General features: G+C 36.8%; 4 protein-coding genes across 6 annotated transcripts; 2 read left to right on the top strand and 2 right to left on the bottom strand.

The window, feature by feature from the left end:
• Positions 1–9: 9 nt before the first annotated feature.
• On the bottom strand, positions 10–4,617 carry LOC112571166 (nucleoside diphosphate-linked moiety X motif 22-like). Of its 3 annotated transcripts, none has more exons than XM_025249985.1 (4): positions 4,521–4,617; positions 3,570–3,677; positions 2,914–3,011; positions 10–2,464 (listed from the first exon to the last, which is right to left on the bottom strand). In XM_025249985.1, exons 1-4 carry the CDS (start codon positions 4,530–4,532, stop codon positions 2,266–2,268), a joined length of 417 nt encoding a protein of 138 aa, XP_025105770.1. In that variant the 5' UTR covers positions 4,533–4,617; the 3' UTR covers positions 10–2,265. The 3 variants fall into 3 exon arrangements, with proteins under 3 accessions (XP_025105770.1, XP_025105768.1, XP_025105769.1); XM_025249983.1 differs by having other exon boundaries at positions 4,062–4,570; XM_025249984.1 differs by lacking the exon at positions 4,521–4,617 and adding an exon at positions 3,964–4,116.
• Positions 4,618–4,712: 95 nt separating this feature from the next.
• On the top strand, positions 4,713–7,441 carry LOC112571168 (radial spoke head protein 9 homolog). The gene is made up of 5 exons (XM_025249987.1): positions 4,713–4,975; positions 5,198–5,363; positions 5,537–5,666; positions 6,480–6,626; positions 7,023–7,441. Exons 1-5 carry the CDS (start codon positions 4,749–4,751, stop codon positions 7,163–7,165), a joined length of 813 nt encoding a protein of 270 aa, XP_025105772.1. The 5' UTR covers positions 4,713–4,748; the 3' UTR covers positions 7,166–7,441.
• Positions 7,442–8,750: 1,309 nt separating this feature from the next.
• Positions 8,751–12,375, bottom strand: LOC112571169 (28S ribosomal protein S18a, mitochondrial-like). Its single transcript, XM_025249988.1, has 5 exons — positions 12,220–12,375; positions 10,769–10,800; positions 10,275–10,376; positions 9,820–9,943; positions 8,751–8,923 (listed from the first exon to the last, which is right to left on the bottom strand). The coding sequence occupies exons 1-5, from the start codon at positions 12,341–12,343 to the stop codon at positions 8,820–8,822; spliced, it is 486 nt and encodes a 161-aa protein (XP_025105773.1). The 5' UTR covers positions 12,344–12,375; the 3' UTR covers positions 8,751–8,819.
• Positions 12,376–12,390: 15 nt separating this feature from the next.
• On the top strand, positions 12,391–20,045 carry LOC112571164 (AP-5 complex subunit mu-1-like). The gene is given in 15 exon segments (XM_025249980.1): positions 12,391–12,460; positions 12,567–12,669; positions 12,972–13,098; positions 14,296–14,397; positions 14,577–14,647; positions 15,327–15,396; positions 15,869–16,003; positions 16,817–16,897; positions 17,099–17,215; positions 17,217–17,286; positions 17,729–17,853; positions 18,729–18,829; positions 19,368–19,584; positions 19,724–19,820; positions 19,904–20,045. Coding segments are annotated over 14 exon segments (1,455 nt in total). The 5' UTR covers positions 12,391–12,460; positions 12,567–12,595; the 3' UTR covers positions 19,972–20,045.
• The last annotated feature ends 44 nt before the right edge of the window (positions 20,046–20,089 follow it).

The raw sequence follows: 20,089 nt of genomic DNA, 5'->3' as shown, positions 1-20,089 counted from the left end.
GAGTGTAGATATTGAGATTCGAATTGTAAACATACATTATATACTGGGAAAATAATTTACGATTACAAGTACAAGGGGCCCGGAGATCGAGGTCGTCTGTCCCGGGGCCCGGGCTGGCTCTCGGCGGCCCTGAACTTACCCAATATTAAGTGAACTAGCCTATTGTGAGAATGTCCACAGGCAAAAAGTCTACCACAAAAATGGCAATTGCAGCACATTTAAAATAGTTTGAGTGCCATTTTGAAATCTTGCTAATGCTGCATGTCCAGAGAAATGCTGTCAAAATGATTGATATATACAGACACCTGCTTATTTTGGCAAAGATTTCTTTTTTATGAAACTAGCAACAAATTTTACATAAATAATATCCTGCAGTTGAATGTATGTTGGGTTTTTAAGTTATACCCATTTTTGTTACTGTTCTTTAACTGAGTATGAAACAGCTGTTATTGGAAATCAGTTGTCACTGTCTGATGTTTGGTAATTAACACTTTAGAGAACAAGTCAGCAGAAATACCCATTTACATCAGAGAGTATGCATGCTTAGCTGTCTCTTTTTAATTCCTGGAAATTTTCTTTCTTGCTTGCTTCTTTAACATGTGGACGGTACATTTTTAGTAAGGCACTATAGTTTCAACTGTTTTTTTTTGCACACTTTGGGACACGGTCCCACACCACAGAAGCAATGAAGTATTAAGTAATTCATCAAGTAGGGAGAGTGACGACAAACAAACCTCGACCAGTGATTATAAAATTCCTGTCGCGCAAGGACAGAGATCAGGTTATCAAAACAAGAAACAGACTTAAGGGCTCAAATGTTGTCATCACAGAAGACCTGACTAAATTAAATTTACAAAGACTAAATCGTCTGCGGCAACACGATGGAGTGTTAGATGCTTGGTCTGCGGCAGGAGGTCGTTTATTCGTAAAACTGATAGACTTATCAATAATGGAAATCAAAAACAGTGACACAAACCCTATAGAGAAGAAACTGGTGGGGGTTACAAGAGAGCAACAGCGACAAAGCAGGGAACCAAATAGACAACAGCGATATCGTCAGGGGGAACGACGACGGCAGCAAGACCAAAGACAACACTATCAGAGGTCAGGACAAATGATGGGGGACGACCGTCATGGGGCCTCACCGTCACGTTCCCATTTCTCCCCTACCACCTATTCGATGCCTTCAACTACCTGGATACAGGCGCCGAAACCTGTGTTAGAAACAGATATGGTCCTCCATCAGCAGGACGCTAACAAGGAACAGCATCCTTCCGCAAGTGATGTCAGCAACATTGATATGGAAAACACAAGCAGAACATTGGATAATCCGCTTGTGTAATTGTGAAACACTAATGACGAAAATCAGTAGATATTCAGTATGTAGAAACTGATAATTCATGGATATATTTGATTTCCCCTCGAAACCAGTGTGTACTGGTAAGTAACTTTCATAAATCATAAATCATAATAATAATTTTAAAAAAAGTATTAAGTAATTCATCTTATTTAGGATAGATCATAAGGAAGGTAGTCCTCTCTAATGTCTGTTCGTAAATAATTTCTGTATTCTTGATAAACATTGTTGGGCTGATACATTTTACAAACTGTATTTCATCATCCCCTGACGGCTGTCAGAAAACAGATTCTTTTATATAAGATAGTTGAAAGATCATTAAATAACAGTCTTACTAATTTGAGACCTGTAAAGCATGTGTCCTTAAACTTAATACAACTTCCATATAATTGTCCTAGATTTGTTTTTCCCTTTATATTCAAAGCTTTTCTGTAACTTACAGATCTTTGTGTATCCATAGTCTAAAATTTCACTTTGTATCTATGAACCTTCATTGATAATGATTTGTTGTATAACACTGCATTATAGCAGTTTTGCATCTCTTCTACTGCAAGTGTGGCACCTCTGGCAAGTTAAGCAGCATACAGGTTTGTTGCCTCATTTACAAACATTGCTAAGGCTTTTTTTCAGCTCATACTTAGCAGTGTTACTGAATACTTGTGCTCCAACTTTGGTTTAATATACTTTGGTTTAAGATAATGTGTTGCATTTTGTTTCATTCCAAAATGTGTATAACTTAAACAACTGAGATTCTAAAACAGTAAAGAAGTACAAAATAGATTATATTATGCAAATTTTCCAACAATATCATTTGTTCCAGTCAAAAGATCACAGCATCAAGATGCTCCATGCTGAAGTCAGCAGGAAGAAAAAGTAAATGCATGGTGTCTGTTGATACAGCGGAGTTTCTAGAGTCCATTGCATAGTTTATACAAAATGACACAACCTTTGGCTGAGGGAGCTATCTGAGCCCACAGAGTAGGGTTTGTTGTTTCCATGGTGATGATCTGTGATAAAGGCACAAGCATGATGTTTGTTGACTCATCTGCTTCAGCGTGATCTCCTTGTCTGTACAATGCAAGCACTCTGTCTTTGGACAAGCTGCATCTGCATGAGATGGTGACATGGAGACTGGATTAGCAGGCCCTACAAGATTTTTCTATAAAAGTTCTAATTCTAAGACTGAAATATTGTGTCACTGAAGCTAACCACACCCCAACTTTACAGCTTTTACTTCTCATCAGGCCTTCCCCTCTCTACAGTTACTGTTAAATATAATAATTATATATTTATAATTGTATATTTATTTATTTTATATTTATATTACACATAAACTTCACTTTGAATTTTATGTTGAGTGACTCATTCCATAGCTAGTACAGCAAAACTAAAAACACCTATCCAAGGCATATATTTGAATGGAAAAGGAAATTGTTTTGAAATCTCTGTTTAAAAATAATAATGAGAAGAAATCTTGTATTAGCACAGTATCCCAGCATACAGCCAGGTTCTCCATGTTTCACATTACCAGACCAGTTAACAGTTTTTACACTCACCCTACTAGAAACTCAAGACTGGGTCTGCATGCACTGGTAGTGTTTTGAGCTATGCCCATCAACAGAGGTGGTGACAGGTTAGTATGACTGATGTTTACCTGCAAAATAAACCTGCTTATGTCACATGCATAATACATTAAACACTACAATGGGCAATGTCATACACATATAGAAAGAAGCATGACAAAAATCATTCATGCCATGACCATTTACTGATGCATAAGTTAACATGTGGACACCATAGATGATAAAACTCATCCCTCCATGTAAATGTGCATAGTGTCACTTTTCCTTTTTCTCATTCACTAATGGTTTATGCAGATGATCAGTTACTGAAAACTTACTTATTTCACCTTTGCACGGTTCCTATATAAGGATAATAAATAACAGACATCATTCTTCGAAAGATGAAGTATCTTCAGAAATTAATTAAAATAGTTCTTGCACATATTTTTTCTTTTGAAAAATTTCCAGACACAAAGACAAAATAATTGTGAACTGTCCACTATAAATACTTGCATAGCTGATCTAGTGCCCCTATAAACTGAAGTCATATGGAATAGTTTTGAAGCTAGCTGAGAAAATGTGTTGAGGAATATCAGATCATTCTGAGTTAGTTTTGCGGCATGCCTTATAACGAATGATATTGCTTTCACCTCATCTCGAATTTCACGCAGAATAGAATCAAATATTTCATGAGCCACTGCTTGTGATGTCATTTGGCTATAATCCACATCTGCTACTGGAATCTTGCCCACGAGCTCCTAGAGAGAAAATGTCCACCTCACAAACAATTTAAAACATCTTCTGTCAGTTGTAACAAATTATTTTTGAATGGATTCTTTTGAACCTGATCTGTTCACATTTCAGAGATATATATATACAAGTTTGCTTCTACTGCAGACATTCAGAACAATTGGATGTGTATATATATAAATGTGAATACTGATGTCATTATGTACATAATCTTGAATGCACACAATGATACACATGCATCTTTTAGCTGAAAGCCGTTTTTTTTTAATTCCAGTTAGGAGCAGCTTTTGGTACCTCTTCTGGCCCCAAATGCATAATTTTTGAATGCTAAATTCTTTCCCATCCCCTACCCCGGCCATCAGTACATATAAGGAACTGGAGGCCGCTGCTACCTCAGGTTCTGCATGCCCTCCAGGAACATCCCACATCCCAGGTGCCTCAGCGCAATGTAGACTTCGCCTGAGGAAGACGACATGATTATCGTCAGTCAAAACAAATGCCCCAACTCCCATTGGATCGGAAAAGAACGCTTGTGGGTTGGAAAAATCTTTCTGCCCTCTTGAACGAAGCTGCTCAACATCAGAAGCCCAGTTAGTACCAAGGTACTCTCGGTAGTCAGTGAGACCCAGATTAAGAGTGAGCTTTCGATCAATGTCAAACACGACGGAATGTACTCGAAATTTTGTCCCGTTAAAAAGTCGCGGATTTTCTTCAAGCCGAAATTTCCAAATAGCATCGATTGAGGTTTCGTCCTCGGGTAAAGATTTTCGATTGAATTCTCTCGCGACTTTAACTAAAGTTCTTTCTTCCGGTACAAGTCCCCCTGTACCGGCACAAAACATGATTTTTACATCTGGGTCCATCGTATGGAAGTTTTTGTGTTGCCACGTCGACGACTCTACTTTTCATGATACGAACTCTATTTCTGGCTAGCCGCCCCTACCGGAAGTAAGCATCACTAAAGGAAACGAAAAACACGCATGCGTCTTCTCATAGCAACGCAGCGCTAGCAACCACATTGGGTATTTGGGGTATTTGGCAGTGTATCCGTCCAATTTTCGATTCTAACAAACTTTTCGATGGAGTCAGGAAATCTTCACCTGAATGTCGACTATGTCGGTAGCAGTGGCATTATTTTAAGTCCAGAGCGGAAGGCGGCTCTACAGACTTCGCTGGTCATTCTTCAGAATGAAAACAAGTTCAACAAAGTGTACTTCTGGGGCAAAATTGTTGGTGTCAGTGACGATTATTATATAGCACAAGGTGTCTACAAAGATGAATTTGTCGGAAAGAGAACTTTTTACAGGTATTTTAATTTACAAGATAGAGCTTACTGATTCCTTTATAGCTGTAGTAGATGTTTTAGCTACAAACTACATGTTTTCCCTTTCTTTCACTGTAGTCCCTTACGGCCCAATTTTCTGATACATTATCATTTTAGCCTGCATTTATTTAAAATGTGTAAAAAGAATTTTTGGTCTGACTTAAGGCACCTGGAAAACTGATAAGAGAACTTGTATGTGTGCAGCAAAGACTGCATTCGCTGGGGTCTGCTTCAACCAGCAACAGAAGAAATGCGTGCACAGTCCGAAAAGATACAAGGTCGATTCTCGGGTGACCCGTCCTTTGAATATGAATATATTCGTCCCAAAAAGGTTGGAGACACAGAGGATGAAAGAGAGGAAGAAGAAACGGTAAAGAATTGACAGCGCGGGCATTGCTTCATTCAAATTTTATTATTTGCATGTGTGCATGTGCAGCCAGAAGTGGAAGGTTCATTTTAGTTATATAGTGTTGAGTTTCAAATTTGTGTCAGCAGTTATTGCCCTTTTCATAGCTGTAATACTGTGTCATGGTCATGTGGCAGGTTACAGTCAAAGAGGAGGATAGACTGTCTGCTACAATCAGTAAGATTGATGAGAATGTCTGCATTGTTCCACGAGGAGCTTATATCAAAGTACCTACTGGTCAGACTGTCAGGAACCGGAGTTTTGAAGGTAATTTTTTGTAAGACCAAAAGAAGGAAGTTTGGTTGTTTTGTTTTTTTTTCGCCTGGCGACCAGCATTTCAAATTATTAGGAAGGCTACAGTTGTGATCAGGCCTGTGCTTAGGAGCATGCAGACAAAGCAACTGCACTTTTGATTAACATGGTAACTAGGCTCCAAATTAATGAGGTACTGCATGTTCTATCACATGCCCTATGCCTCTGGGGCTATGAAGGGGTCTGGTTGTGATTCTTGATATTTAATTCACAGGATTTTTTTTTTTTTTGTGGTCATACTTTTAATATTTTCTCCCATTTTAGTTCACATGAAAAATTTAGACGAAAGGCCTGCAATACTAAGGTAGATTTTTCAAAATGTCTTCACAACAGTGTTTATTAGAGATTATAAATCAGAAAGTGCTATCATCTTTAAGCCCTAATTAAACCAAACTGGACTGTGTTCTCTTGCTACAATCTAAATTAATAATCTAAAATATGTTGAGGTAAGAATAGTGTAGGAGGTGCATTGCAACAGAACCATGTCAAGAGAACTACTGAGGTAGTACTGTTGATGTGTATACTGAACAGGCTAAAGTGTCTTGACTGTCCATTTTTTGCAAGTTTGTTAAAGATGAAAGAAAAGCATATACATTTATGCTGAGAATTTGTTGCTGGTTTTAGTTTCTTCTAGAGAACTTATGAACCTGATATTTCACCTTACAAAAGTACAGATCATTTAATAGGACAGTAGATTTATTATGACATTGTGAAGACTGAGTGAGGCAGAGTACTAACATAGTAGTGTTGTGATTGTTTCTCTGCCAGGCCTAACTGTGTCAGAAGCAGCAAAGCTGTGCAACTACATGCATTTTCGTCAAGCTATCCTTCTGCCACAGAAGCCTTTGCTGATTCGCGCCAACCTTGACAAAGCTGTTGATTTTATGGACAACCTTGAAGATGACATTCCACAAAGTACGTGTGAAATTTGTATTTAATTTTTATGCACATGGACCTGCAACTTCACAGATCCTATTAATGCTTGAAATCACATGTAGCTTGAGGAGCCCTCCTGTCATCTGTGTATAGTTTTTATTTGTGCTTATGCAAAATAATTTGGCCCTGATGGTAAGGTGGACAACACAGAGACAACGCTGTTCTGAGCAATAAAACATCAGTGGTATACTTTATGGTCAAATTACTGGGTAAAAAACTCTCTCCAGATGTTTGAATGCTTTCAGCTATTCCATAATTTCTAACAATACAAGTCATTCCAGTGATAATATTTTGGAAATAAAATGATCAGAGTCTTCAGCTTTGTATCTATTTGTAATGTTTATGCTCTTATAATTTTCTTTCACTTTCTTTCAGGTTCTTGGAGCCTGCAGTTTGAACGTGGCAGTGGTCTGGTCACTCTGCGGAGTTTACTTTGGCCAGGATATGTTTTCTACCACGTTCCTGGCACTCGAAAGCTTTGGCTCTGTGTATTTTGGCAGTGGAGAAATGAATCTTGATCTGCCCTTTATGTTGTAGGATAGATGAACTGAACTTTATACATCATTTCTTGGCAACTTGAAGAACTGTCAGTCTGCCAGTGTTACTTTCAAACTAAAATATCTTGTACCTACCCATCTTCCTTTACCCCAAGCAATTTCAAAGATGGACAAAGTATGACTAGACATCAATAAATGTGAACGACTGTACATTTTGTCCAGGAGCTATCTGATAAGAATAATGTAACTACACATAGCAATGTGCAGAAAAATAAATGGACGTCATATTTCCCAAAAGCCTAGTATTTGTTCATGAGATTAAATAAACTTTTTATTCAGTTTTTAGGAGGCCATTTGGCCCATATCAACATCAAATGCTGTTGGTTACATACATATTAACATTGGGTGGCTGTATATAAACATAAATTCTTGTTTAAGGGTTTATAGTATATAGTCAAATAATAATAATCAGACAAGATTCTGACATTCATCCCTATACCTCATGTGATGAACATGGTCATACACATCTTTACAAACATTGTTTTTTAAGTAAAGGACAACTCTAATGATTACTCTACTCTCTAGGTTCTTACACATGTAATTTTCAATTTTAAAGATACCATTTGGTCCATATCAACCTCTTATATTGTATGTTACATGCATATTAACAGTGACTAGCTGTACATGATAAGCATTTCAGTTGTATTTGGGGTTTCAATCTAAATGATAAACAGTATAATGACATTCAATGCTAAGTAATTACATGTACGTTGTCATGATGTCCTCATTTTCAGACATTCTGTTATATAGAGGGCAACATTAATAGCTACTTTTCCCTTAAGGTTCTTATACAAAGGTGAACCTTAAAGGGAGAGGGGAATTTATGGTAAGAGAGTGGGATATATCTCTTACTTAGAATTGTATATTTAGGGCACGTCGTAATATCTGGTTTATATATGTTGCTCTAATTAAATCTGGATGGTAATCGCAGTAATCTGAAGAAAATACTGAATCATGCCATTTTTGGAGAGAAAAATCCTTGAATCTTTCTTTTATAGTGGTGATGAATAAGGGAGATTGTAAAGCAAAGTCACTAAATGCCAGATTTTATATGTGGCACTTGTTTACTGGGCTTTCTGTCAAGGTTTTGTCCAGCTACTATGGTTTTCTTCTTTTCAATATTTTATCCCCCTTCTTTACAAAAAAGTAAAAATAACAAAATACTTTCACTAACCATTTTCCTACTATATAGCAAAAATAGGGACAAGATGATAGGCCTTCACTCTCAAAAGAAGCAACCAAAAACTCAACTTGATTTTAAGAGCAAATAGCCATATTTGCATCAAATAGTCTTTGCAATCTTGACAGACTGGTAATGTCTTATTTGAGGAGACCTTAATTTTTTGGGAGGTGGGTGGGGGGTGTCTTATGTGTATTAAACAGACACCTAATAATATTATATCTTGAAATGGTAATTAGAGGAAATCACATTTAAGCCTTACACTGAATAATTTCACAAAGATGTTAACTGCTTTCTGCTTTGGGATTTTGCATGCAGGTTAACAGGGCAACAGGTCTGGCAGCAAATTAAAAACGAAGACGAAGATCACATCAAAATGGTTTAATCATTGTTACTTAGAAATGCATTTGACAGTCTTCTCAGATATGAATTGGGTTAGTCTTTGAAATACACATTGTAACGTTTCCATTTGTAATTGGATTTATGTCCTGTTCGCACTCGTCCATTTGACAGCTCAGGCCGCAACTGTGGTAAAAGACCTTGAAGATGGGGAGGAAAAATACTAAAAATATTAAGTCAAAGCACGTGAATAAACAACAAAAACAATTAAAAAAAAAAAAAAAAAAAAAAAACAACTAAAAGGGGGAAAACAATAGGTTTAGAAACAAGTATAGCTTCATAGACATCTGAAAATTTTCTGGGAATTTGGTCACTCAATATAAATAATTCTTTGTTAAATTCGGATGTAATTTATTAACCTATGTAAGATTGAGAGATTACTGGCATTTAGATTTTTTTTTTCTGAAAATACCCTACTTGTGCTCTGAAGATAAATGCCTCCTAAAATTGCCATGCACAGAAAGAAGTCATAATTACAATGTCACATTTGTACACAGATAGGCCTAGTTAGCATATAGTCTCGCCACTCCCAGTGGCTGAAACCTTCACAACATAAATGTATCCATGTACAATCCTGACTCACTTTTAAGGGTTCAAGCAATGAATAAATCCACTTTTTCATTATTATTACTAACATATATTTATATGCATTGTTTGTTTGGCTTTTTTTTTATACTTTTTTTGTCTCTTGTCTCTGACGTTATGTTTTAGCTGTTTGAATGTGAGCTATAGCGTTTTGAATCTGCATTCAGGAAATATTTGTAAAACCAATTGAGTCTACTGTACAATGGAGAAATACATTGTATAAATCTTCATTATTATTATTATTACTATTAGTTGACCTAAAGTATGATAATTTTAGTAGGCATGTATCTTCAAAATGGAAAGGGGAGGGGTGTTCAGCCGGATTAGGGGAAATAGTATTTTACATAAGCTTAAGCCAATCATTAGAACAAATATGCATCCCACAAGTCTTTTAAAATAGGTTCATGTATGTCAAGAACTAAAGTAAACTGAAACTATCATAAACCCTCACCAGCTTGTTGTGCCTTCCTGACAAGCATGGCCAGCTTCCTCTGTTTGCTTTGACACACACCAGTGACACTACGAGGTAAGAGGCAGCCATCTGGCCGCAAGAACTGACTTAAAATCAAGACATCCTGAAAAAAGAATCATGTAAATACTGTCAATGAGTAAATGCTGTCAACTCAATCAGCGCAAATACATTTATAGAAACTTGAACACATGCATGTGTGCAAATGCTTATAATGACAAGAACTGAATCCAAAATATTCCATTCCTCTATGAAGTAGTAATCCACAAGCGATTTTACAACTCTCAAATCCTATCAAAATGATACAGTGGATTCCTTTGTAAGGATTTAAAAAATGTTTAATGCAGAAGTTTAAAAAAAGACCTAAACCATTGTGTGCTACTTGCATGAATATGTTTATTTTAGTAGAATATCATACTAAAGGTCAAAGAGCTTACAGTGTATTTAAGGTGAGAATGAATTTTGCATAGAGTGCAGCCTCCATCTGTGTTCTTGGCAACATACGGTGCTCTCTCTGACTGTACAGTCACTCCTTCAATCTAAGCACCAAAAGATTACAAAAATGTGAATTACATTTTATAACTTGAAACTGTCATATACTGCATTCATTTAGCACTCATTATGCTGACTGAGATTATTGTTTCAGTTGACTGCTGTAAATTCCTTTGTCATAACTTACTAATATGATTAACAGGACCCTTAAAAATGGATATTTTATTCTTACATAATAGCAACATATTTTTTAGAAAAAAGGAAGTGTGCAATGCATGCTGTTTATAAGACTTGTTTCATTAAGTAATTCAAACATATGGATGGCAAGGGGGACTGGCCTGTATTATCTTATTAATTACAACAGTATTTTCGAAAGCAAATATTTCTACAAAGATACACTTAGCAATGTCAAATTAAATGCCTTATGCTGAGTACTTACTGTTGTGACATTTTCTTTAGTTGTTTGAATTACTGAAAAAATTTAAATATACCAATAAAGTATAGCAAAATACAAAATATATTTGTAGATAATTATCCAAAAGGAGCATTTATATAGTACATTTTATCTACTAACAGCCAGACTTGAAGTACTTTATATACATACAGGTGCACAAGCACATACCTTTCAAGGGCAGGCATCAAATACACTGTCATAAAATATGCACACACACACAAGCATAAACACACAGATGGAGGAAACCAGAGTACCCGGGGGGGGGGGGAATATGTGACCCTCCATGACTAATTGAGTTGGAAATTTGAGATTTGCCAAATAAGAAATTGCACATTTTTAAAAAGTACAGGTTCTGAACTTTCTTTTGATACAAAAGTTGTTCTTCTAGTCCTAACATTGAATGAGTTATAAACATTTGAAGCATGAAAGTACAGTGGCAGCCATTTGGAGAAAAGCGGGTTCAAAGATTAGCAACGAGATGGCCGAATCGTTCTTTAAAGAAGTTGAACATACAGACTCCGGGCTTTCTGGCAAGATATATATAACACGATGGGGTTATGACTGGGAAACAGTATCGAAAAAAACGTTTGAATTTTGTCTGAAATCGGTACGGATCACAGTAGGGTACCTCAATTAAAATATATTTTAAGTCAATTTCTAACTTTTATTTTAACATAGCAGTGTATTTTTCCTGATAGTTTAATAACCAAAGAATCCATTTTTAAAGAAAAGTCAAGCTGCACAAAATTGACCCCTATCACTTCTAGAACAAAACTGCTTCGCGCGACTTAAGACTCAATTCATCAATGTCATATCTAGAGAGAGGTAGACCAACTTGATATATGAATCACTGACACCCGATTCTGTCACACCAACACACCTGTTTTACACTGCACATGCCATCCCAATTTGATGAATGTTTGGCCTGATGTATGGTTATGTGTGCATGTGTAACAGAAAGTATTACATTTAAGTACTTGTATCACTAGTAGTAAACAAGCAACTGTGGTGTTACTCATGTTAAAGTGGCCTGTAACATAACACTTTGTCATATGAGTAGTGAAAGTTTAGTAGCAGGTAAGCGCCATGACTTACAAAGACCTAGGAGGAGAGAGGGTGCATAAGGCTGGACAGGATTAATATTGTAACTACTGACAATAGTATTGCGATTTCAGGTGTTTGACTCGCGGGCAAATCTAACATTTCCAACTACTTAATGTGTACACAAGGATAGCTCCTATAACAGCAGAATTTATATAGAAAGCCTTTAGAATGGTGATGTTGTGTCTATAGAAACTGTTGAAGAATGTCGAAAGAAAGTAATCAGCAGATGAATACTGTTGTGTCGCGGAAGTGTATACAAGTTTATGGTATTTGTACCATGAGAGGTTCCTGCTGTATCTGGTAATGTATGAAGAAAAGATTCAGATACTTACTCTCTTTTATGTTACGAACGCTAGACACAGAAAAAGGTCTTTGCGATGCATTGGAAACCAGATCTGTAGATCTGAGTGATTTTGTAACTAAAGCAGTAAAATTCTGAAACGCTTGCCGAAGCATGTTGAAAGTCACTTATCCTTCCTTCCTGCCCCGGAAGTGATTGTGAGAGTAACCTCCCTTACGCAATAGTACGAAGGGGTGTGCGAGGTGATGTTGATTGGAGCTGTTGAACAACAGGTACTCGTGGTTAGAAAACTGAGAGTGAATAATTCGTTTGCAGTTATTTATTTCCAACGAGCTGTTTCATTCAATATGTTTATTTTATATGGCTTTTTATCTGTAGATCGGGAATTTTAATTAGAAGCAAAAATCATGAGTATCCGACATCTGTGGATTATTCAGCTACCAACTTCTCAGAATAAGTCTGCGAAAGTTCTACTTAGCAGGCAAGTGTCACATCTTATGAATGAGCAAAATGTCCTATTCTCCTAGTTAGGTCTTGGCAAATATTAGCACAAGATAGACATTAAATTTTTAAGTTCCTGACTGCATTCTGCTAAGGTATACAAATCAGATCAAATCATATGCCATTTTAAACTTGTTGGCAACTAAAATCTGTTGTGTAAGTTGTGATGTGTCGACAGAATGTGTTTCTTCAAACGCAATTCAGCATTGTTGGGAAAAATCACAATGAAGAGATTAAAAGCTACTTTATTCAACTTGTAATCAACTTCTTTTTCATTTGCAGAAGATATCCTACTGTTGAAAAGAAGGCAAAGTTATGTGGAGGTGACAAGTATGTAAGGGTCCTGCCAGATCCACAAATGGCAAGGCTTCTGCTGCAGGAGGTCAGCTGTGGACCATCTGATAGGAAGGTAGGTAATGATTTGTTAATTGTGGTGGGGAAGTGGTATATGGTGTGAGTGGTAACCTTTCTTCCACACACTCAATCAGATGCAGGAAGAGAGCTTTGTAGCTGAATCTGATGGGCAGGGATGCGGCCCCGCTCTCGAAGGGCCCCGCGCTTTTGCCCACAATGCAGGAAATCGGCATGTTGTAATAAAAAAAGACGTAGAAAACAAAGAAAAAAGTATTTATCCCCACTTAGGGGCGTCTCTCAATCTTTTTTTCGATGGACGAACATTTCGATTCAAGAAAACGCTCCGACTTGGTCTCTACGATGCAGCTGACAATTCAAAGCAACTTCAAATATCCCATTCGTATTACACATTAATGGTAAGCCTACAACTTGTTGCCAATAAAAATGGTATCTGCTCTATTTTTTTTTCAATTTTTGTATTTGTGCGGTGAAGCGGCCCGCGACACGCATGTCGGAAATGTGAATGGCCCGCAGGCTGAAAAAGGTTGGGCATCACTGCTATAGTGTATAGACTGAGTGAGCATTTTTCATCAGTTACTGGCTACAGTCTTACTGCCTACCGCAAAGCCTAATGTATTCATAAGGGCAGGTTTTTAGTCTCATTTGTCCTGTTTATAATGGTGACATATATTGTAGACACACAAACTAATCTTTATTGCCTGTGCAACTACAGTATGTAACATATTCTATATTCCAATGTCAGCATCTGTAGTCCTGGTGATCTAAGTCACCTCCCTTATCCTTTTTATAAATTGCTGTCAGGTGACTGGGATAACTATTCCATGGAAACTGTTTCTGTCAAAAGGCTATAGAATCTATTGCGTTATTCTTGGGACTTTGACAGGCAGTAATTATTATTTATATATAATATTTTATTTACATATATTTACTTGTTGTGTGCATGTCTCTTTTGAATTTTAATTCCTTCCTCCTTAGAATGTGCCTGTTTGTAGTACTAAGCTTCCCTTGTATTGTCATCCCCTCTTGTGCTGCTTTAGATATGAAACTTTTAGATCATGCATGCACAGTCAACTCTTTATTGTGGAAACCATGGACATCATTTGGTATAGTTAGATTTTGTACAGTGTGTATGTTTTTGTTGTCTATTTTGTCTATTGAACTTGCAGCAAGCAATGCTGAAAAATAAAGATATATGAGCCTTGAGACATTTTATATGAGGGAAAATGAACAGTTTGTTGCAGAAAGGGATAGCTGCAGGGAGTGTGTACAAAAACCTATCTTCAAATTGAGAACAGATGAAGGGGATCTCTGGCCATTAATTGTGTTACAACAGGTTTGTAACTAGTTTATCATTTGTTTAAAATGAGTCAAGGACTGTTGGTTTTTTTTTTTAATTTTTGAAAGTTTTCTTTTAGTTGAATATGCAAAACTTAAATAACAGCATTTTTTGCTAAATTCTGTGAATAAATATAGGAGGTCAATTTTTACGTCACAGGTTGGTTTTTTTTCCAGAGTGACTTTCTGCTGTGCTGTCTTTGTCTGGATGAGAAAAGTAACAGAAAAGAGAGAGAACTAACAAGCATGTGAGTGTTCACATCAGCTTCTATGCATGAGAAAGTTCATTCAGAGCTTTAGTTATATTTTAGGAGAGTATTATTAGAGAATTGTAGAGAGCATGTCTCTTGATAGTTTTAGTGAGGGTGTCACAAGTTAAATAAAGGATTAGGGCTGCTACTGCCTTGAAGTGCCTGTTGCTATAAGCATGGATGCAGTCTTGTAACCCTTACAGGATTTTTAGTTATTGTGCAGCGAAACAATGGAATTCTCTCCCTTTCCATATCCACCACCTACCCACTGTTAAATCCTTTAAACGTACACTGAAAACGCACTTCTTCCGTAAACATTGCTCCTAACAACCTTTCCCATAATGCTAGTTCTTTTTCACCCCTTCCTTTTGCAATATCATGTTACTCTCAGCTCTTGTTCTTGTTATTTGGTTCCTCTTTGTGTGTTCTGTATTTGATTTTATTTGTTGTTTAGTACGGTTGTTTATTCTTTTATAGTTCATATGCTGTTTATTTGTTTTCATGTCCCTCATATGCTGTCCATGTTTCATTTTTGTTTTTAAGCGCTATGAGCATGCTCCTTAGTAGTGTGAATAGTGCGCTTTACAAATTTTGCATTTATTATTATTAACAGTGAAATTTATTGTAGCAGTCTATAGCAATACTAGAACCGTACGTGGCTCTCTTTTGTGGGCAGACCTTCTGTGTCACTTGGATTTTCTCTGTTGTGTGCTGTGGCTGAGATGTTGAGGGTTCCAAGTCAAGAGGTTAGAAATATTTCAAGATCTTGTGACAAGAAGATGTAGGGATGTCTTGTTTAGTCTGTCAAATTTTGCCTAATTTAGGATAGACAATAGTAGATCTGTCTTTTAGCAGTTCCATCAATAAGCCAGTGATCAGAAAGTGTGATATTAACAATGAAGACAAACCAATTATGCACAATGTGCACAAAGAGAATATGTGTGAAAATATTTCCAGCAGGCATTACTACTGAAATTGGTGTTAAGCTTTAAACACAGCTTAGCAGCTTCACAAAGGCGTATGAATAGCTCTGTATTTGATTTTAGGAAGCAATATGTAGATCAGTCTTTCATATACCTTTTTTTATGTTCTATATTTAGAAAACATTAAAATAGAAAAAGTGGAATTTTTCATCAGGTTTTTGTTTGATGACTACCAAATGTGTTGCTTTTATCATTTCAATTTAATGAAATGAATGGTGTGACTGTTACATTACAGGTGGCAACTCGTCTGATGGAACTCCCATTGTTTCTTAATGAGGCAGCACCATTTGGGTCTGTGAGAGACGGATGTGCAGAGTCTGTACTGGCTAAAATGACAAACAGACCAATAACTCTTCCTAAGAATGAGAAAGTAAGCAGATTACATTTGGTTTTTGGCAGCTTCTAGCTTCTAGTCATTCTGCTAGAACTCTTGATTTAAAATAAAAGGAAAAAAAATTGGTTTAACTCTGATCTATGAAGTGGGAGACAATACATTTACTAGAAGAATACCACACTTTCTACTAGTATAGTTTCTATGAGCTGTACATTTAGACAGCTGTCTATGGAAATATGCATGTTCATGCATAAAAACTATGACTTTTCTGTAACTAAAATGACCATAATGGATACTTCAATGAGAGAAAACATAGCAAAGAAAGTCTGAAAGACAGTATCAAGTAGTGAAAAAGCGCACAAGATAAAATATTAGGAATGGGGCATGACAAATTAAAGTAAGACAACTTCAAAAGCCAGTTGAGCAAGTTTTGAATCTGCATACATGAGGCATTTACACTTGCAACTGTTAACTTAAAAAGATGTCTGGGTACTGACTGAGCAGAGCTGTGTTTGGTGGTGTATTCTTAACAGCAAGCCACTATAATAGGCATGTGCAGATGAACAGAAGGCCCAGGGAGTTGACAGATGGAATGTGGTTTTAGTGCCAGGAGGTAACACAAAGGCTATTTAGTGGATGTAATTGATTTTTTTTTTCTTCTTTGGTGGATGCCGTTGGGTTTTTTTTTTTTTTTTAAATGTTCATACATACTTTTACATGAATATTATGAAATATTTTAGAATTGACACAATTGTTGTGCAAGGGTCTTGTAGGTGATGGATTTTATCATGAGTTCGAAAGATCTTTCTAAAAAAATGTGTGATCTAAAGACAAGGTTTCTGTTTTCAGCAAGCAGCCTGGAAGCCAGGTGTTCACCGAGGAAAAAGTAGCATTCACTTGAATATCACAGAGTACATCCGAGCATCACAGGTGATTTGTGGCACGAGAAGGTCCTTTTAGAAGTTTAAAATTTAGAAGTTTAGTTCTCTTTCAAAGGAAACAGTCATTAACTGAATCATGAAGATGAAGCATAGTGGTAGCTGCAACACACCAACTTTGGTCATTGCAGTAGCAGAATTGTGCAGAAATTCCCCTGGTAAAGTGAATTAATTTTATAACAAAATATTTCAGTGTGACCAGGAAGAGATGAGAGACACAGTAGAGGTTTATGGATGTGTGACATGTCGAGCAGAACTGGAGGGAGTGTCATCAAACATCATTGTGAACTTAAGCCATGCTGCCAGACAGTGCAGCAGTTCCCCTTGACCAACTGACCGTCCACCCTTGTGTTTTGAGTGCTGACACTGCTATTCTGTCAGGTAAATAAGACCAAAAATTCTTTCAGTATAATGCCCTTGACACTCACTGAAGAAAGCTAATGTATCAGAGTAGAGCTTTAACGTGTGCTTCAACACGTAGTCAGAAAACATCTACTTGGGAGGTAAGCAAGAAACACTCAACAAAAGAGTAAATTAGATGAGAAGATAAATGCAGACTATAAATAAATGCTTAAAGGTCTCCAAAATGATGGGTAGGTATATTAAATAAGATGATTATTAAAACTTCAAAATTATTTCAAAGTGTGTAGAAAAAGTGGCTGCTGAAAAGAGTGGGGTTGTTGAGATCAGTCATGTCACAGAACAGTTTTTATTTTTTGTTTTGTTTTTGCAGCCAGATATCATGTCCTTTTAGTATGACTTTGGTAGAAAGCAGACCTGTAGATAGGTGTGATTGAGAAAGCTTTCATTGCAGACGACAAAGCTCGTGACATGTTGCCTCAGCCACGCCGAATCAGGTTCTCGCCTCCTGCAGAAACGTTCACACTGTGTCACTATTCAGCTCGGCGACTGCAAGAACTGCCATTATTTGGATCCTACAACATGAAGGTATGACTGCTTTCCATGAGATGTAACCCATGTAATTTTGTATGTTGTGCTGGCAAAAGTGAAGCCAAGTATAAAAATTGAACCTGGTATTGGATTGACTCGACCTATGGTACAAGCACTGAGGTAGAAAAATACGTAAATCTGGGGAGAGTTGTTGTTCAGCATAATTTCAAGAGCACCGAAGACATGCCTTCATGAGAAATTTTTTCACAAGCTTTCTTATTTCAGTTTGCACTTTGCTGCACCAGGAATGCTTGCTGATGGTGTTTGTATTGTCTTGAGCGTGTGTACAATCATGCTTGTCTGACAGAAAGGGGGTGGTGAGGTTGGAGTCTTGTGTGCATATGTGTGTGCATACATATACATGTGTCTGACAGTTAGCACATGTGATGTTTTTTATTTCATGAAAGTGTAAGTTGTTTTTTTGTAAACTATCATGAGCCTGGCTTTGGTTTTGGCCAGGGCGCAGTGCTATGTAAATTATCCCGTGACAATAAAGTACAAACTATTACAGTCACTGAGAATTATGCTGATCCAGCTGATTAAAAGTTATTGAAGATCCTGAGAGAACAGTAAGAGATTGGTAGGTTGACTAATAATCTACTTAGGATGATCTGGCATTTACATTAGACTAAAATTAATTTTTTGCATGTATCTCTGGAAAAAAGTCACATTTGAGACTTTAATTGGATGACCAGCACACAGTAATTGTTCAGCATGAAAGCTACTTGATTCAGGAGAGTAGCCTTTCTTTTAAGATATAAAATAGCCCACCACTGACCCTGATGGTTTATGATTAAGGAAAAAGGTTATGTTTCACTTTCGCAGCAGTAAAGTTTCAGGTAAAAAATTTGTTTTTGAACCTCTTGTTGCAGATGGAAAAAGATCGGCTACAAATATCTGTTCTGTTGAAGCTGAGCGATCAGATGCAGAATTCTTTCGAGTACTGTGAACTACAGATCCCTTTATATTCAAGGTAATTGTTTTTATTTTCTGTACCAGGGTTGAAACTTGTGCTTGCACTCATGGTTATCAAAAATGTTCCTATAGTTACAATCACCCTGAGTTGACTAGGAAATCAATGGTCTGACAGACCAATTCCCAATTTATGAGCAGTGGCATTAACTGACCATTCTGCATATAAAGAATTCAAAAACAAAAGGGTGAGATTGTTTGAATGGTATGGCCAAGGTTACAAGTTGATAAAGCCTAAAAGCAAAATAAGAAACATGAAAAAATAGGAAAAAAACAAGCAACATCAGAAAAGTCAAAATTTTGAACCTTGACCAATTGGTTCTCTCTCAGGAAATATAACACAAATAGTAATTTTTTTTCATTTAAATACATAAAAGGGCATTATGTTTACTGAGATGTTGATATTTAATTTTTTCTGATGCTTTCTTTGTCTGAAATTGTGAAACTAACAGAAATGGAATTTACTAGTTTTACATCATTATTTTTCAGGTTTATTCATAAAATTCTATTTTAGAAAGCACTGTTTTTGTTTGTTGTAGCCCACCAATTTCAAATGTGGAATCAGCACCTTCACAGGGTACAGTGGCTCTTTCACCAGACAGGAAGATTTTAGCGTGGAACATAGGGCAAAAGTTTCCAGCAAAAACGTTATCTGTTTCCATGACAGCAACAGTGAACCTAATGGAAGGCAAGCCATGTGTGACAGCTACCTCTGCAGAAGATCAATTTTGCGTGGGGCACAACTCATACTGTCAGGTTAGTTAAACAGAATGGAGGTGGGAGGGAAAGCAGCATTTTTCCTTTGCCTAACCAGTTCGAGGTTGGAATTGCTTACCAAACTCTCTTGAGGAGCAGAACTAAGTTGCTTTTGCATTTCTTTGTTATTGTTTTGCAGGTCTACTTCCAAGTGCTGGATTTTACTCACACAGGCTGTATGGTAGACTCACGGTCAGTACAAATTTCACCATCAACCAAGTTCAAGTTGACGACAGGTAAGCACTGCTAAATTCGATAAGACGTTGGTTTGCTCCTCTTTGTTGGTTGTATTCTTCATTCAAATCTCATGCTGTTGCAGGGCGGGAGTACAAGTCAACAGACTACAAAATCTGGAATTCATTTGGTGAAGCATTGACAGTCAAATGAGTGTATATACAAGGATCAGTAAGTCTTGTTCCTTGTCAGTGCATGAAGGGTGCAAGACCCAAAATGCTTGAGAAAAAAAAGATCCAGGTCATAACATTTTGTATGGCATCTACTTCTT

Source organism: Pomacea canaliculata, linkage group LG8 (assembly GCF_003073045.1).
Source record: "Pomacea canaliculata isolate SZHN2017 linkage group LG8, ASM307304v1, whole genome shotgun sequence".
Classification (NCBI taxonomy): Eukaryota; Metazoa; Mollusca; class Gastropoda; order Architaenioglossa; family Ampullariidae; genus Pomacea; species Pomacea canaliculata.
Note: the sequence above shows the minus strand (reverse complement) of the source record. Positions and strands in the feature narration are given on the sequence as shown.

Bases quoted from the DNA above. Each gene is read 5' to 3' on its own strand.
- LOC112571166 (XM_025249983.1), bottom strand. From the start codon at position 4,532: ATGGACCCAGATGTAAAAATCATGTTTTGTGCCGGTACAGGGGGACTT. The intron at 3,678-4,061 runs GTAGCAGCGGCC...TTTTCTCTCTAG, and splicing joins GAGGGCATGCAGAACCTGAG to GAGCTCGTGGGCAAGATTCC. The intron at 3,012-3,569 runs GTGAAAGCAATA...TTTATTTTGCAG, and splicing joins TGCGTGAAATTCGAGATGAG to GTAAACATCAGTCATACTAA.
- LOC112571169 (XM_025249988.1), bottom strand. From the start codon at position 12,343: ATGCTTCGGCAAGCGTTTCAGAATTTTACTGCTTTAGTTACAAAATCA. The intron at 10,377-10,768 runs GTAAGTACTCAG...TTTGGTGCTTAG, and splicing joins CTAAAGAAAATGTCACAACA to ATTGAAGGAGTGACTGTACA. The intron at 9,944-10,274 runs GTAAGCTCTTTG...TTCTTTTTTCAG, and splicing joins ATTCTCACCTTAAATACACT to GATGTCTTGATTTTAAGTCA.
- LOC112571168 (XM_025249987.1), top strand. From the start codon at position 4,749: ATGGAGTCAGGAAATCTTCACCTGAATGTCGACTATGTCGGTAGCAGT. The intron at 5,364-5,536 runs GTAAAGAATTGA...GTCATGTGGCAG, and splicing joins AAAGAGAGGAAGAAGAAACG to GTTACAGTCAAAGAGGAGGA. The intron at 5,667-6,479 runs GTAATTTTTTGT...TTTCTCTGCCAG, and splicing joins CAGGAACCGGAGTTTTGAAG to GCCTAACTGTGTCAGAAGCA.